The following is a 16,425-nucleotide window of genomic DNA, read 5'->3' on the forward strand; positions in this document are numbered from 1 at the left end:
TTGGTGTTTAATGTTTTTATCTGCTTTTCAATAAGAGCATTTATTCATTTGAGCACTCTCTCTTTGTTTAACTCCTGTCTTATTTGGGTAGGAGCACGGTGATATGAGGCTGAAAATAAAAACACCGCATGTAGCATGTTTATTAGCAGATCTGATTACTACACATATGTTTGCAACTCACCAAAAGTATGACCTTGGGTCTGTTACTTAATGTCTCTCTTTTTCTCTTGCTAAAGAAATTCCTGTGTATTTATTTATTATTTATCATTTGTCTCACCATTCCAGACTGCAGTGCAGGAATCTTTATTTCCTTGATGACATATCCCAAGACCATAGCAAACAACACAGAATATGTAGTTAATAAAAATCCTTTGATAGGTGAAAACTAATCTCATTGAGTATTGCTACCATTTATGTAGTATGTTCATAATAGTCAAATCACTGTTAATAAAATCCCAGTCTAAATTTAGACTCATGTAGTTTTAAAGTCCTCTTATTTTTGAGTCAGGGTCCCACAGTATGGAACTAGCTGGATTTGAACTTACTACACAGTCCAGACTTTTTTTGTTTTTTTTGGCTTTATGCTCATCTTCTATACTCTCAGAAGGTTATAGCATGTGGTTACCAAATCCTATTTTATAACAGATATTACACATGTTTATTCTATTTCATGTCTTAAATTCCTTCAAATCACATGGATATAATTTTAAATTAGTTTTTCAAACATTTTCCAGAAAGAGCTCTCTAAAATGCAGATGTAGTCAAATACTATCTTCCTTAAATACCTTTTTGATGGTTAATCTTTGTCATCAACTAGCCTGGATATAGATTTATCAGGGAAACACCTCTGGATATGTCTACAATGCTGTTTCTAGAGAAAGGTTTACCTGAACAGGGAAGACTGACTCTGAATGTGGAGGATGGCACCGTGTTACTACTGGCAGGGATCCTAAACTAAATAAAAAGGAGCCAGTGAACTGGATTTCATCATTCCTATTACCCTTGACCTCTGACCTATTTCATATTTCTACTGCCACGACTCTCTAAAATGACATACTGCAACCTCAAAATGTCAGCCATCTTTCCTCAAGTCCCCTCTGTTATAGGCCTTTTCTCTCATGTAAGTTTCTTCCTAGCCTATAATACTGATACATGGTATTGCATATTAGGGAATGCAGGTATAGTAGTTGGGGTAACAAATGTGTCCCCATATTTTGGGTACATGGACACTGATTCACAGTAGATGGCTGGGAAAGTTTGGGAGGTTTAACTTGGCTGAAGGAACTATGTTACTGGAAGCAGGTTATGAGAGTAAAATCTTGCCTACCCACTTCGTTTTCACTCTTTGCCTTCTGCTTGTGACACGGTATTTGAGCTCCCAGCTTTATGTTCCTGCTGCCACAATACAGCATGTTGTGCACCTCTGATATCATCCAAAATCTTATTCCCCTGAAACCAAAACCACCCCTTTCTAAAATTGCCTCACGGTGTTTATTACATCAACAGAAAAGTAACTAGTAAAGCAGGTAACACTGTGGAGAGAAACTATATTAACTTATTTGAAATTGAAATATTTTAATGCATGCCACTAAGTGATATATTAAGAGGAAGTTTATCTAATTTTAAGGCACCAAGAAGAACATGTATGGGATAATTGAGTTCCAAGGGAACAGATACTTGATACAGAATCACTCTTTATTATGAGTGCATGTAAGCTAGTTGTATATCAACAGACAAGTGATTTTTATCCTTTCTTGTTGAATTCTTTGCACTTCTGGGCATTGAATGATCCACATCCTCAGTTCTAGGTATCAAGTGTTGAGGTGACATTAAGGACCCTAATATGGTAAAGACATATTGATGTTCCATGGAGTTCTGACTTGATCCCCATTTTATATATTCTTCCTAGGCAATCGTGCACTCTCTTTTGGCCTTCTGAAAAAAAATGCAGATAATTCACTCCCAGTTTATGATGTATTTATATTCATTTTATTTTTATTCGTTGATAGTTTCACAAATTTATATAATGAATTTTAGTCAATTTTAAAACTGATTTCTTTTTCTCATCAGTCTCCCTCTTATTCTAGAACCTGTCTTTTCTACAAATGCAAGTCATACCATGCCATATTCTTTTGGTATATGCCTGAGTTTAATTAGAATTTCTTGACTACTTGTGGGTTTGAAAGTTATTTACATGAGCAAGAACATCTTATTAGTGGCTACACCACTGATGAAAATGACTCTCCCAATAATACATGGACCACCCCCATCCATGTTGAATGTTGATAGAGTTGCATAACAAAAAGTATTATTTTCTAATTCCATCCTTGAATCTCAACCTCTTGCTTGGCATGTCTACTTATGCCTTATGCAAATATCTCCAGCATACACATGCAATCAAGCACTACATCTGGTACTTCTACATGAAACCCACATTTCTGCCCATGAGCTTCTGCCTCTATCAGTTGGTGGTATTTCCTCCTTCTACACACTGACCTGGACTGGTTAGACCAGGCTTCTGTCTCTCTCCATCTCCACACTCAACTGCTACTTGCATCTTTCCCTGTGTCATCCTTTATGAATCAATATTTTCAGTATTTGTCAGACTGGTAAAATTTAAATGTACATTGTGGTTTCTTTCAAACTACTCAGTGCACTCCTACTGCATTATGAAGAAATGCAAATTCTGGAGCATGGTGGGTCAATAAAATTCTTTATGTTCTGGCCCAGTGCTCTCGTCATTGGTGACAGTTTTATCTCCTTTAGCACTCCTGGGCTACAACTAACCCAATGAATTTCAAGCCCCCAGATGTGGCATTTAGTTTCGTGACTTAAAAAAAAAAATCTATTCCTTCAGCCCTGCTTTTCCTTTCTGGCCAGCCAATATGCATTCACCATCATTTTTAATTTTAGCAAAACTTCAAGTGTGAAGCTTTGCTCAAAGTTTTCTCTCATCTCAGAGAGAAATAGAATTGCTTTCTTTCATACTTTGTTCCGCATGGCCCTGGCCATGGTCCTGTAATAACTGTAGCTGTATCTATACCTATATCTACATCTATATCTAATCTATATAGTTATATATCTCTCTATACATAATAAGCAGATAAATGACACTTAAATGAACATTATTAAATGTATGGAATATGCAAGTCAATGTTGTGGCTCAGCATGGCTGCACTGGCTGGTTTTGTGTCACTTTGACACAAGCTGGAGTTATCACAGAGAAAGGATCTTTCCTTGAGGAAATGCCTCCATGAGATCCAGCTGTAAGGCATTTTCTCAATTAGTGATCAAGGGTGGGAGGGCCCACTGTGGGTGGTGCCATCCCTGAACTGGTAGACCTGGGTTCTATAAGAAAGAAAGCTGAACAAGCCAGAGGAAGCAAGCCAGTAAGTGACATCCCTCCATGGCCTCTGCATCAGCTCCTGCTTCCTAGAGTTCTAGTCCTGACTTCCTTTGGTGATGAACAGTGATGTGGAAGTGTAAGCTGAATAAACCCTTTCCACCCCAACTTATTTTTGTTCATGATGTTTTGTGCAGGAATAGAAACTCTGACTAAGACAATGGGTAATATTGGTGCTTTGAATAAGTTATAGCCTCTCTGTGTACATCCGTTTCCTCAGATTTAAAGTATTTATAGTAATTGTACTTTAGTGAATTGACATATGTGCAACACTGAGAATAGGAGACAATAACAAGCCACCATTATGCATTTTAGCAATAAGAGTACTAGCATTCAGTAATACTATAGCTGATGTATGAGATTATGTAAGGTTTTTAGTAATATCTTGAAAATAAAGATAGTAATCAGGCTTTCTGAATCAAATCATCTGCATTTTAATAGGGCTTATTTTTAATAATTGATTTTAACTAATGAGAAACATTTATATATATACATACATACATACATACATACATACACACACACACACACACACACACACATATATATATATATACCTATGATGATGCATGGTATACTTTGGCATGTGCACACATCCTGTAATGGCCAAGGTGGGCTATTTGACATATCATTACCTCACACAGAAATCAGTTTTTATGACAAACATTGAAGAAAAGATCACTCAGAAGCCACCTCATCTGTGGATCCACCCTATATGCAGCCACCAAATCCAAGCACTATTGTTGATGCCAAGTACTTACTGGCAGGAACCAGATAGAGATGCCTCCTCAGGGGCTCTGCCAGAGTCATACAGATACAGCTGAGCATACTTGTAGCTAGTCATTGTACTGAACACGGGGACCCTAATAAAGGAGCTAAAGAAAGGACTAAAGGAGCTGAAAGTAGTTGCAACCTCATGGGAAGAACAATGTTATCAACCAACCCAACCCTCCACAACTCACATGGACAAAAACACCAATCATTGAGCACACATTGAGAGACCTATTGCTCCAGTTGCATATGTAGCTAAAGATAGCAGTGTCTGGCATCAGTGTGAGAAGAGGAATTTGATTTAGGGAGGGCGAATTTTCCCAATGTAGGAGAATGCTGAGGCACCGGGGTGGAGAGGGGGATTAGGAGCTAGTGCACCTTTGAGTGGACCTTCATGAAGACAGAAGGAGAGGAAGGGGGATGAGAACAAAAATGCCTAAATTTGTAGTTGGTCTTGGTTGTTGGATTTTTCTAGGTTGAAAGTTAATTAACATTTTATGATAAACAGAACACATGGAAACATGTAGACATTGATTGTGCTTAGGATAAGCATATTTTATAGATTATGTAATCAGGGGAGGGAACCACTCACAAAGCAGAAGTAGATGGCAAGCAGTTTTTATAATTTTTGGTGATCTTTTGATAAGGAGCTTATATGTAGATAGGAGAGAAGTATGGAAGATATTAGGTTGAAGAATGAGAAAGAGAAAAATGTTTTAGAAATAATAATAATTGGAGGCAATATATTAAACATTAGAGAATACTGTGGTTGTTATGTTTTTAAATGGTGCATTACTCAATGAATAGTTGTGTGATTGATATACAGGTGAGGGCAGGCATAAGATAAGGCAAAGCCTATGGTTGGGCAGTGAAAAAGTAAGGTGGAGACAGAGTTTTCGAAAGGCAGGAGAGATAGAAGGGAAGAGAGGAGAAGTCAAGATGAAGAAGGAAGAAGATTATATCTATGTGGCTTTAAATAGTCACAGGTAGCTATAAATATCTTATAAGAGATGGATTATTTTAGGACAATTTGTCTTATCTAGGTGGGCAGTTTATACCAATATCAATTGTCTCTGAGATTAATGTGTACGTTTTATGGAGTGAGAATTGATTGATATAAATCTAATAGAAACATTATATGTTTTAGAGTTTTGATTTTGTTGGGCTAGTATAGATTGTGACAATAACCTCAGGATGCAGTTACTGGGAATATGAACAGAGTTTGAGGCAGAGAGCTAGCCAGGATAAGGTGACCCAGGCATAAAACTAGTCATGGGGGTAGAGAGATTGCCACAGGGCCCAGAGAGTAGCCAATGGCAGACTGGGATGGAAATTGGAAACTTATAGAGTCTGCCAAGTCCAGCTAACTGAGATGAGAATGACACGTGGCTCTACAATGCCAGCAATAGAGAGGGTTGGTCATTCTTTTTAAGCATAGTTGACAATTCAAGTTTGTGGCAATAGATATTGAAAGAATCTGCCAAGTATAGATTGTAGGAAATTTGAAGACTATTGCAGCAACTACAGTAGCAACTACAGTAAAAGAAAGAAAGAGAACAAAAAGTGAACCACATATATCTATCACAGAGAAACATAATTAGGAATCTATAAAAATAAATGGCAGTAAAATACTGACCTTGGAAATACATGGAAACTTATCATGATTAATGAAGTTATACACTCCAGATTTTACAATGTAGTACCTTAAGGATAGATTTGAGATTAGAGGGAGGAAGGGAGGGAGAGAGGTAGAGAGGGAGGTAGGGAGGGCAAGGAGAGAGAGAGAGGAGAGAGAGAGAGAGAGAGAGAGAGAGAGAGAGAGAGAGAGAGAGAGAGAGAGAGAGAGAGAGAAAGAGAGAGATCCACTCTACCTGTAGAACAGTCAGACCCTGTCCACTTAGGATCACAGCTGCAAACTCCAGTGTCCAGAAGAAAAGTTCCATGTCCGGAGCACTGCTCTTGACATATAGGAAGTGGAGTTTCACAGTTGACTCCACCCCAGCCAGTAGAACAATGACATTCTCCTTTGACACAGATGCCATGACTGGAACACATTGGATCTAAGCAGTCCTCTAAATATCAAAAGCAAAAGAAAAAGGTTGGGGGAGGTAGAGAGAGAAGAGATTATGGGATTATGGAACTGAGATACATTGATTTCCTAGTGTCGTCTCATTAATGTTGCTTTAATTAGGCAATAAAATTACTCATGCAATCATTGTGTTTAAACCAGAAGATTATTAACACTTAAAAATATGGTAGGATATGATAAAGGTTGCAGCCTAAATTTGGAAGAAGAAATTCACACATATGCTGCATGCAATTCTGAACAGTCAGTGATACTCCCCACACAAATGAGTAGGTGGACCTGTATGGACCCTCAGTAGGAATTTCTCAGCTTTTCCAAAATGTCTGAGAGTTTTTTTGATAAGTCATTTTTTATCTTTTCTGAAATTAGAATCAAATTTTTACTTAGTGTATCTAGGAGATTAAATTGGGTAACAAGTTATTTGGTGAGGTGACTGTTCTACGAAATAATAATGTAATTTACACAAAGTTATTACGGTCTCATGTTTATTCTTAAGAAGCATCAACAATGCAACTTTATTTCAAACTTTTTTGATGCTTCCTTCTTCTATCAGAACACTATGACATATTTTTGTCATCTTACAATAAGCCTATTCTATTTGTCTTTGATTCCATGAATCTAGAAATTTTGCCTCATAGAAAATTGGATTTTGCTTTCCAGTGACTATTCCATGTTGCATGGGAAGGTTGACTTCCATATTCTTTGCCTTTCTATACACATAAGAATATAATGCTTTATCTTAATGTTAATTACGCTTTGATATACATTTGAAGCAATGGGAATACATTGATGATGTAACCTTCATTAACTGACAAGTGTGATTTATCTTTGGGTGTGGCTTGTTACCACAAAAGTTGTATTATAATTGGAGTTATTAGTAGCATAATTATCCCAACATTTCAAGGTCATTAGAACAGTAGTTCAATAATTGTATTTATCATCAAATAAAATATCTGAATGTATATATAATTTGTTTCATGATTTGGAGTAAGAGGTAAAATCCATGATATAGACTATTTTTCAAAAAACTCTATATGATTATGCCAATGTACAAAACTCTATATGATTATGCCAATGTACAAGAAGAAGAATAAACAAAATGTCATTTAATTTATTTTCTCAAGAGGTGCTACATTTGATTCATTTCAGTCATGTTTGGTATATCTAGTTTCCCACCTTTTCCAGAAATGAGATCACACCTTTTACAGTTGAAAGTTAGAATTTGCAGACCTTGGCTAAGCTTGAGGAGAAAGTGACTCCAATTCTTGCCACTGTTAAATAAGTCCCAGTAATTACTTAGGACTTGGTTTTTACATGCTTCATCTACATGCAAGGCTTAACTAAACTATGTAGTGTAGAACTTTCTGCTTAATTCAATGGTGTATGCAATAGCTATGTTTTTTGTTTTGTTTTTAGATTTATTTATTTATTTATTTATTTATTTATTTATTTATTTATTTATTTATTGTATATGAGCACACTGCTGTGCTCTTCAGACACACCAGAAGAGGGTATCAGATCCCATTATACATGGTTGTGAGCCTCTAAATATTTGCTGGGAATTGAACTCAAAACCTCTGGAAGAATAGACAGTGCTCTTACACTGAACCATCTCTCCAGCCCATAGCAATGTTTCATATTTACTACTTCAAGCTATCCCTGGTAATGTTCTCTCAATATTCTTTTCCACCCAAGTCCCAAGCATGGCTTTCCATGGTTTCCAATGGAGATTTTCTAACAAAGCTCATTCTGAAGGGTAATTATTATCAGCTTCTTTCTTCAGGGGTTAGAAATTCTTGTTATAAAGTCGTTTATGTCATGAAAGTAATACTTAAATTGGAGGAATGAAATCAACAGGGTTGAGAAGACAGGTATGAAAGAAATGGGGTATTTGTAAGGACCTTGCTGATTGGGAGCAAACTATGAAACTATGTGTTCTGTTTAGAAGGATCTTGAGTATAGGTAATGCAGGCCCAGACATTCTAGGATTGAAGAGAAGTTAGAAGTAGGAATTTTTCAACATCATGTTTGTAAACTAGCTATGAACAGCCCGTTTCAGCTTATAGGTTCTTCATGTGTGATATAAGAGGCACAATATTTTCATATTGTATTATTAAAGTCTGTGCCATTAAGTATGGTGAGTATTCTTTCTTGTTATTTTGGCTGTTTTACATATTTTCTTAGAGACCAAGAAAAAGTGTAATTTATGGTAGATCCCTTTTTCATCTGCTTATGAAATTTAAATCAGAAGAGTCTAATGAATTAGGTTACATGATTTTCATCACAAACTGTACATGATAGATTGCACTCATTGTTAACTCTGGGTCTACAGAGCATCTGCATTTATACTTACATATAATAATAGTTTGATCATTATATAATCATATAAAAGTATTTCTAAGATATAGCATTTCCAGTGCCTTTACAGGCTCGATGGAATTCACTGGTACAAGCAGTCTCTACACCCATATTCTACTGCCACTAATAGAAGGTGGAAAGCTAAAATCCTGCTTGTTCATGGAGTGGAATGATATTAAACCCTGTAGAATGTTGTGTAATAGTCTTAATGAGCAATCTTTAAAAAGCAATTACAGTGCATTTTCAGCAGCCCCTTTCCTGAACAACAGTTCTGATAAGACCATCTCCCATGGTAATGGTTTCATATTATTTCTGAAATCTGTCTTATTTGAGGAATGTGGCATGAAAATGCTCTGATTAGTGGTAAACTTTTTCTAATATGTCTGTTTAAATGATAAAACTATAGTCATTTCAAAAATATTTTTTCTAAAAACTCCTTTGAGGTGAATTTAATACAGACTCTGCTGTGAAACTCATTAGTGGTAGGTCTAATTTTTTTTTTTTAGGGAAGGAGGTCAAGTTTCATCATGAGGCATGTATGAAAAAATAAATAACATAAGGCAAAAGTAATAGTGGTAATTAAAAACCATTCCCTAGGAATATATTTACAAAATGTCTCCAAATATGTCTATATCATTATTTTTATTACATTCTTAAATGTAATGCTTCATTGTGCAGCATAAAGGAGTCTGTAATAATCAAAACATATGATTAACACCTAAAATACTCAAGCTGAAAATTATCAAGTTATAAAACAGTATTAGAAATTAACAGATATCACTTTTGCATTACTGCTTTTCAGGTGTCATAGAAACAGTATCATGCGTTTCACAAGACTGTCAGAAGAGACATGATTTTCCCTGACCTCAAACCTTTGCTCTTTGTACCAAGGCATGTTGAACATCCATTATTTGCAATGACTGCTTGTTTTTCTACTAGTACTATAGAATGAAACTATGAGAAATCCAGTGAGAGAAAAGCCTGAAGCAATGTATTAAAATGGGACTCTGACCTTCCTCACAAATTTCTCCTTTGTATCCTGGAACACAGATGCAAACTCCCATGATGCAGGTACCATGGCCAAAGCAGGTTGGGTCAATGCACTGTTCTTCTGGAACATCACACTCAGGCCCTTTCCAGCCATTTCTGCAGACACAGTGTCCTTTTTCATATTCTCCATTACCGCCACACAGCACAGGGCATGAATCTAAAGGTTAGCAAATAAGTTGTAGTGTTTTTATAATCCTTTGGAAAATCTTCAGGAATAACTCTATATTGTTTCTAGTATATAATTTCTGGCAAAAAGTAATAGTTTTGTCTCATTCTTTATTTGTCTTATTATTTATTAAATAGGCCCAAGATCATGATTACAGACAAAATTTTCCTCTTATAGAACTTGGCTAAAGATAAATTGTAAATATTTCCTATGTGGAGAGTATATATTTGCTTTTGATCCTATCACAATGCCAAATTATTATCATTGCTACTATTATCACAGCTACTATTTTTTACTTAGGGTTTTGTCTATTTAATGGCTTTTATTTCCTCAAATTCTCTCTCTCTCTCTCTCTCTCTCTCTCTCTCTCTCTCTCTCTCTCTCTCTCTCCCTCCCTCCCTCCTTTCCTCCCCCTTCCTCCCTCCCTCTCTCTCAGCAAAATATACATTAAAATATAATAAATAGATTATTCATATGAAAAAAATTTCATAAAGCCTGTACAAACAGATTTTCAGTGGACATTCCCTTCTATAGACTTTTATTATAATTCTTATTCTGTTTTGTTACTATGTGCATTCATTTTAAATCTATGAGGTTTTTGATTGTAGTACCCATGTCTTCTGTTTTTCTTATATGTCTTTTTTAAAGATATAAAACCCTTATCCTCCATTTCATAAGATCTGTTACTGTACAAGAAACCTACCAACTGCTTTAAAATTCTCTGTGGAATGAAATTTAATGTAAATGAACAGAGTTTTTTTTTTCCCCTATGAAACCAAAGATTAACTTAGCAGACCAGAAACTTTAAAACTACGTTGAAAATGAATAGGAAGCATCTGTAAAATAATAACTTCAATTCTAAAGGGAAGAACGGTCCAATTTATCTACAGATTTTCAAGAATTAATTAAACTATGTTCAAGTTCATGAAACAATAAAGATTTCGAGTTTAATTTTGAATTTCAATTTTTTTACTTTTTAAACTATATATCCACTTAGTGATTCATTACCACTTCCAGCTATAATGGTATAAAAGTAAATTTTATTTGCCAGATGCAATTGTCAGCTTGGAGGCTTACAGCTGGATAAGGTCACCCTTTCTAGTTCTTTCTGAACTCTGCCTGGCTGATTCAACTCAGCTGTCTGGCTCAAAACTCATCTCCAAGCTGACTTATTCAAACTAGCTTCTCACTGAATTGCTGCCTCTGAATTCCATGAACTGGACTTCTCTGACTGCCCTGTCTATGCTGATTGCATGAACTGAACTAAACAGAATGGAATTGCATGAACTCAACTGGATTCAACTGTATTCAACTGAATTTCATCAAACTGCACTGAACTGAATTCAGCAGAACTGCCCTCTGAACTGAAGTCAGCTAAAGAATACTCACTGAGCTGCCCTCCTTTTCTGAGTCACTCTGTCTTGCCCTTAAGGAGCCTCTTTTTCTGTCCTTTATGGGAGTTTGACATGTCCTATTTCTGGCTCATGCTTTTAGATATTTCTCAGATTCATCACTATGTCTGCCCCTTGATTAGAAGTCACTTTCTACATGGCTGCCTCCTTCTACAAACTAATTTTAGCTTCATTGTTTGGGATTAAAGGTAAGTACTAAGTGCATGTCTATATTCACGCTAGAACTTATGGAGCTAGAAGGTCTTTGGATGTTGATCTCTTGCCAGAGCAGTCATGTTGCTGGATCAAAATTTATCTACATGGTGCTACTTCCAAATTCTGACTTTGACTTCTTTTAAACTCAGACCACTATGAATTACTTTACACAAGAAATGTAAGCAGTATGTTGTAGTTGGCTCAGATGATATGGGTTCGAATTTCAGCTGGCACTTCTATTTCTTAATCATCCCCTTTGTTTTCTTTGTTTATAAAGTAGTGGTAATAGCAGACCTAATCTGTAGCAACACTGTAGGAAGGAGGAATTAAAAGAGGCAATAGGAAGTGTTTAGAATACAGCTGGCATATGAAGTGCTCAAATTTGGTAACAATTGTTGGCAAGCACTGCTGGCATCGCTTATATGACTATTGTTTCTATTGCCACTGTTGCTCATAATGTTGAGTTTTCCAATGGAATTTCTCTAGGTTCTTAGCCTGCGGGTTATGGCTCCTTTTGGAATCCAATGACCCTTTCACAGGGATTGTCTAAGACCATTGGAAAATACAAATATTTATGGTATGATTTACAGATTTAGCAAAATTGTAGCTATGAAATAATTATATGGTTGGGGTTCATTACAACATTAGAAACTATATTAAAGAGTAACAACATTAGGAAAGTGAATCACTTCTCTAAAACAATCACAATCACAGAACAACTTTACCTCTAGCGCAGTCCGGTCCAAGGAATCCTGGGAAACAATGACAATGCCCAGAGATACACTCTCCATTTCCATTACAATTGGTTGAACAGTCATCCATTATTTCTATTAATAGAAAATAAGGGAAAAAAGTAAACCCATATCCAGGAAAGAGCCATGTTGTTTAAAAAGTTTCAGTAATTCCTTGTCTATACTAATCTTGTCCTCTGCTGTCTGTAAAGCTCTTATTGTTAAAAATACATGGCAAAGATTTGTTCATGGTATCATATACAGTAGATTATTAAACATAGTTCTCAATTTGGTGAATTGACTTTTAAAGAGATCAAAAACCAACTCATCTCTAAAGTAGATAAAGGGTCAACATAAATTTTATTCTTAAGAGGCATTTGTGATAAAGCTGAAATGGTAGAGGTATTATAAGGCATCTCTTAAAAGCAAAGCAGATTTTAAAATGTACCCAAGAAGACAAAGATTACTGTTTATTTTTCATACTTATGCTATAGCAAATAAAGTTTCTTCTCTAGAATGTAGACTATTTAATATACTATCTTGACAGGTTAAATATGATAATCAGTAGTCTACTTTCATTAATAAGTGACAATGGAGTGCTTTTAAAGTAAGTGTTCATATTAAATTCACCACCACTAAAAGCATTCGAACCTAAAAGTATTTTGTTGAGAAATGCCTTCTTGACTGTAAATTCCCTACCACTTATTTCTTTTAAATCTCTTCTTACAGAATAGTTTTCATGGGAATGAAGAACAGTTTTGAGGATGCCTATGAAGTTGTGCAGTAAATAAGTTAGAAAAATTTATATAAATTCTCTGAAAAACAACTGTTTTGCAAATGTCACTGTTGGAAGATAAATTTAGATTTATAGTTTATAATTATTTTGAGTATAATAGTGCTTAGCTTATGGATCTATAAAGGATCAGGTGTTCAATGTGCTGCTCTTGGTGAGATATGTCTCTGTGTTTGTTGTATTGGATTATTGTTTAGATTTTTAAGAAAGAAACTAAAGTTATGTGCATAGTGAAGGGGAATTTGGAAGGAGGGTAATAATATGATCAAAATACATTTAAAATTAAATATTACTTTAAATAATAAAAATTCTATACTTAACAATTTTGATCTTAGAGATTTCATTTCCTTTTTTTGTTCCTTCCTTCCTTCTTCCCTCCCTCCCTCCCTCACTTGTTTGCTTCCTAATTCTGGTCTAGTAAAATCATTTCACTAGGTTTTTTTTTGTTGTTTTTGTTTTTAAATTAAAAAGCCTTCCTTCACTTAGAAAAAAAATCTAATAAAGAAGATAGATTCTAGGAGGTATCTCTGCCTGAAGGAGATTGAGTGGTTATAAGAAAGGTTGAGAAATGCATTTTATAACTGTGGCCCTTTAGTTCCTTGAATCAGTAGAATCATTGTGCAACACCTGTAACACCAAAATTGGACTTCAGTCTGAATCTCCCTAATCTGTCACTAAGGGATTTGGTGACAAAGAAGAGAGAAAATATTCACAAACATTTTATATTTTCTAATTTCTCTAAATTAGTCTGTTATAATTTAATAGCAATCATATCAAAATTGTGTTTTGATTTTTTTCACTGCAGTGACTTGTAAGGATACATTCTTAGTGACAAAATAATGATGTGAATGAAAATGTATATATTTTAAATTTTAATAAGAATGTTATATAGTTTGGAGATGTAAGATCAACAAAGTTTGTCTCAGTATGATTTTTTATTGTTTTTCTTTAGAGGAAGAAAAATAGTCTTCTGGCTAGTATACTGTTTTTTACTCTTTCAAGGTCCTCAGCATCAAGTCAAAATAGAACATAATTGTTATCAAGAGCAGATGGTCTATTTATTAACAGTCAACACATCTTCCTAAGCATATGGCTGAACAGGTTAACTAAAGGATAAAGTAGAGTTGGGTAGAGAACTGACAGCTGTAAAAGATTTTCTCTTCTTTCAAAAGAGTTGCCTTTTGTGAAAATTCAAGTACTACAATGCTGTGCCTACAAGTTGTTTACCCTGAGGACTCCCCAAATTGCTAAAGAGCTTAGCTTTATTCATACAAAGGGTTGGGGGGTGTGTTTCTTCTCGAATTATTCTTAATTTGTATTTTGAAGCCTTAGAGGTTTAAGAATCAATTGTTCTAAAGAATTGTATTGATGCCAGTCTTTCTATTTTGAGAGGTATTTATCTGCTCTTATTTTATAATCAAACCAATTAACAAGGCCTTTATTTTCTATGTCCCATTATCTCTTTGGGGATGGAACCTTAGGAATCATACATGTTAGGTAATTGTTCTGTCACCAGGGTACACCAGCTAATATATTTTGTATTTTAAGATAGGTACTGACTCGTTTGCCAAGATTGGCTTTGAATTTCCTTTTAATCTCATATTGGCCTTAAACTCACAAACCTATATCTTATGCCATTGGCACAGGGGCAAGCATGTTGGCTGGGTTTAACAGAGATATTTTTGCTTGTAAGTTTCTCTCTGTAAAGTTGTTCGTCCATCTAGCCTTTTAAACAATATTATCCAGGGAGTATTTTTTTTTTTTTTTGTTACGAACATATGAAGGGCTTCATGACAAGTATCTTAGAATATCAACAAATACTGGCAATCTTTACGGAAATCTCAACCAATGTTTTAACATCAATGAAAACAAAAAATGAAATGTTACTTGTAGTGACATTTATTGAATTATGACTTTAAGGTAGAAGGAACAGTATGTGAGTAACCAAATACTTTAACCATGTTTGACTCTCTAGAGCTATACTGTGAATTCAAACAACAGTCACGGCAGCTTACCAATTGCTGTAGTTAGCACAAATACTTGCTCCATCTTTTTTCCATCATTGTAAAATGCCAGATACCAAGGTCCTTGGTCCATATACTCTATGAAACCTGTCTCCTGAAGTGATGTTAAGATCAGATTCCTTGGGGAGTGTTGGATGTCATCCGAGCTTTTAGAGTCCTGTTTGACCAGTTGCTTGCCATCCATTAACTTCACAAAATCAAACTGGAAATATACAGACACAAACATGAACTTGAACTACTTTGTATTTCTGGACATATAACTATTATATGTTTAATTCTCACTGACTTATATGTATTTCTTTGCTTAGATAGTTGGCAAAAAATGCAAAAGAAAGTTACCAGTTATTAAGTATATTTGAAGTAAAAGGAATTTTCTAGTTTCACTATACTTACAAATGTTGGGAACTAAGTTTCAGGCTGTTAAAAATAAAGAGAATTTCCAATAAAAATAAAGAAGAAGAAATGTGAGAGAACCATGTAGAGGGAGTACAATAGAATTTGTACATTAGAATAAAATGGGAAGCAGGTAAAGTATTTTTCATTGTATACATGCATAAAAATCTCAAGAAGAATGAGAAATTGTAATAAAGTAATGAAGTCTCAAAAAATTGTGTAAAAGTAAAATCTCAAGAAATAGAAACAATTTTGAGTATTATGTATAAGGTCCTGACTTGAACAAAGTATATGTCTAAGAGAAGATACTTGATAGCATATTCTGCTCAGAAATGTGACCTTGTCAACAAATTTAAAAGCTTTTCCAGCTTTAAAAAACAAATAAATAAAAACTATAAATGACAGCATCTATTACAACTTAATACCTTTGTGGGTATGTATTTATATATTCAAAGTGTAGCTTCCCTCTCCAATCATTTGGGAAACATATTGTTTTACAAGTTCCTATATTTTGTGATTCATGTTTGAATTGCATTTTGACTGTTCTTGACTTGACCAAAAGATAAAATTTTGATTCTAGATATCATTGTTGGGGGAAGGGTAGAGTGAGTGTTTAATTCTTTTAAATTACATCTTGGATAGAGCAATGCTACTAATAGATTAGTGCAGAAAAATAAGCTCAAGAAAAACACTTGAAATATGGTATCTGTTTATAAATAGACTATGGAAACTGAAGAACTTTTATATATTTAAATTTTGTGAATTATTGCTTATAGAAAAATTCTGTATGTAAGATATAACCTGCAATAGTAAAAACAATATACAAAAGCAATGGGGAAGATACAGAGATCAAGTTAAAAGAATGCTTCCTTAAGCTATCTTTTCTGACTGTGTTTTCCTAAATGCTTTTCTTTGTTTCTAGTTGCTGTGTTTTCATTAAAGTGTGATTAGTTTAGATACTTTGGTTACAGACATTTTTTGCCTTCATTTTTTAATCCTACAGTATTCACAAATCACAACATCTGAAGTGTGAAGTGCTTGAT

At 34.7% G+C, this 16,425-nt stretch overlaps 1 protein-coding gene across 3 annotated transcripts in view; it reads right to left on the reverse strand.

The window, feature by feature from the left end:
- The window catches only part of TENM1 (teneurin transmembrane protein 1), a gene marked incomplete at both ends in the record, with an annotated part of 585,996 nt that overhangs the window by 251,344 nt on the left and 318,227 nt on the right, over nt 1-16,425 (reverse strand). For all 3 annotated transcript variants that reach the window (XM_080911093.1, XM_080911094.1, XM_080911092.1), the window contains 4 exons: nt 6,046-6,246; nt 9,631-9,825; nt 12,167-12,268; nt 14,981-15,191. In XM_080911093.1, the coding sequence (XP_080767219.1) occupies nt 6,046-6,246; nt 9,631-9,825; nt 12,167-12,268; nt 14,981-15,191 (709 nt within the window). The remainder of the gene's footprint in view (nt 1-6,045; nt 6,247-9,630; nt 9,826-12,166; nt 12,269-14,980; nt 15,192-16,425) is intronic.

Source organism: Micromys minutus (assembly GCF_963924665.1).
Source record: "Micromys minutus genome assembly, chromosome: X".
Classification (NCBI taxonomy): domain Eukaryota; kingdom Metazoa; phylum Chordata; class Mammalia; order Rodentia; family Muridae; genus Micromys; species Micromys minutus.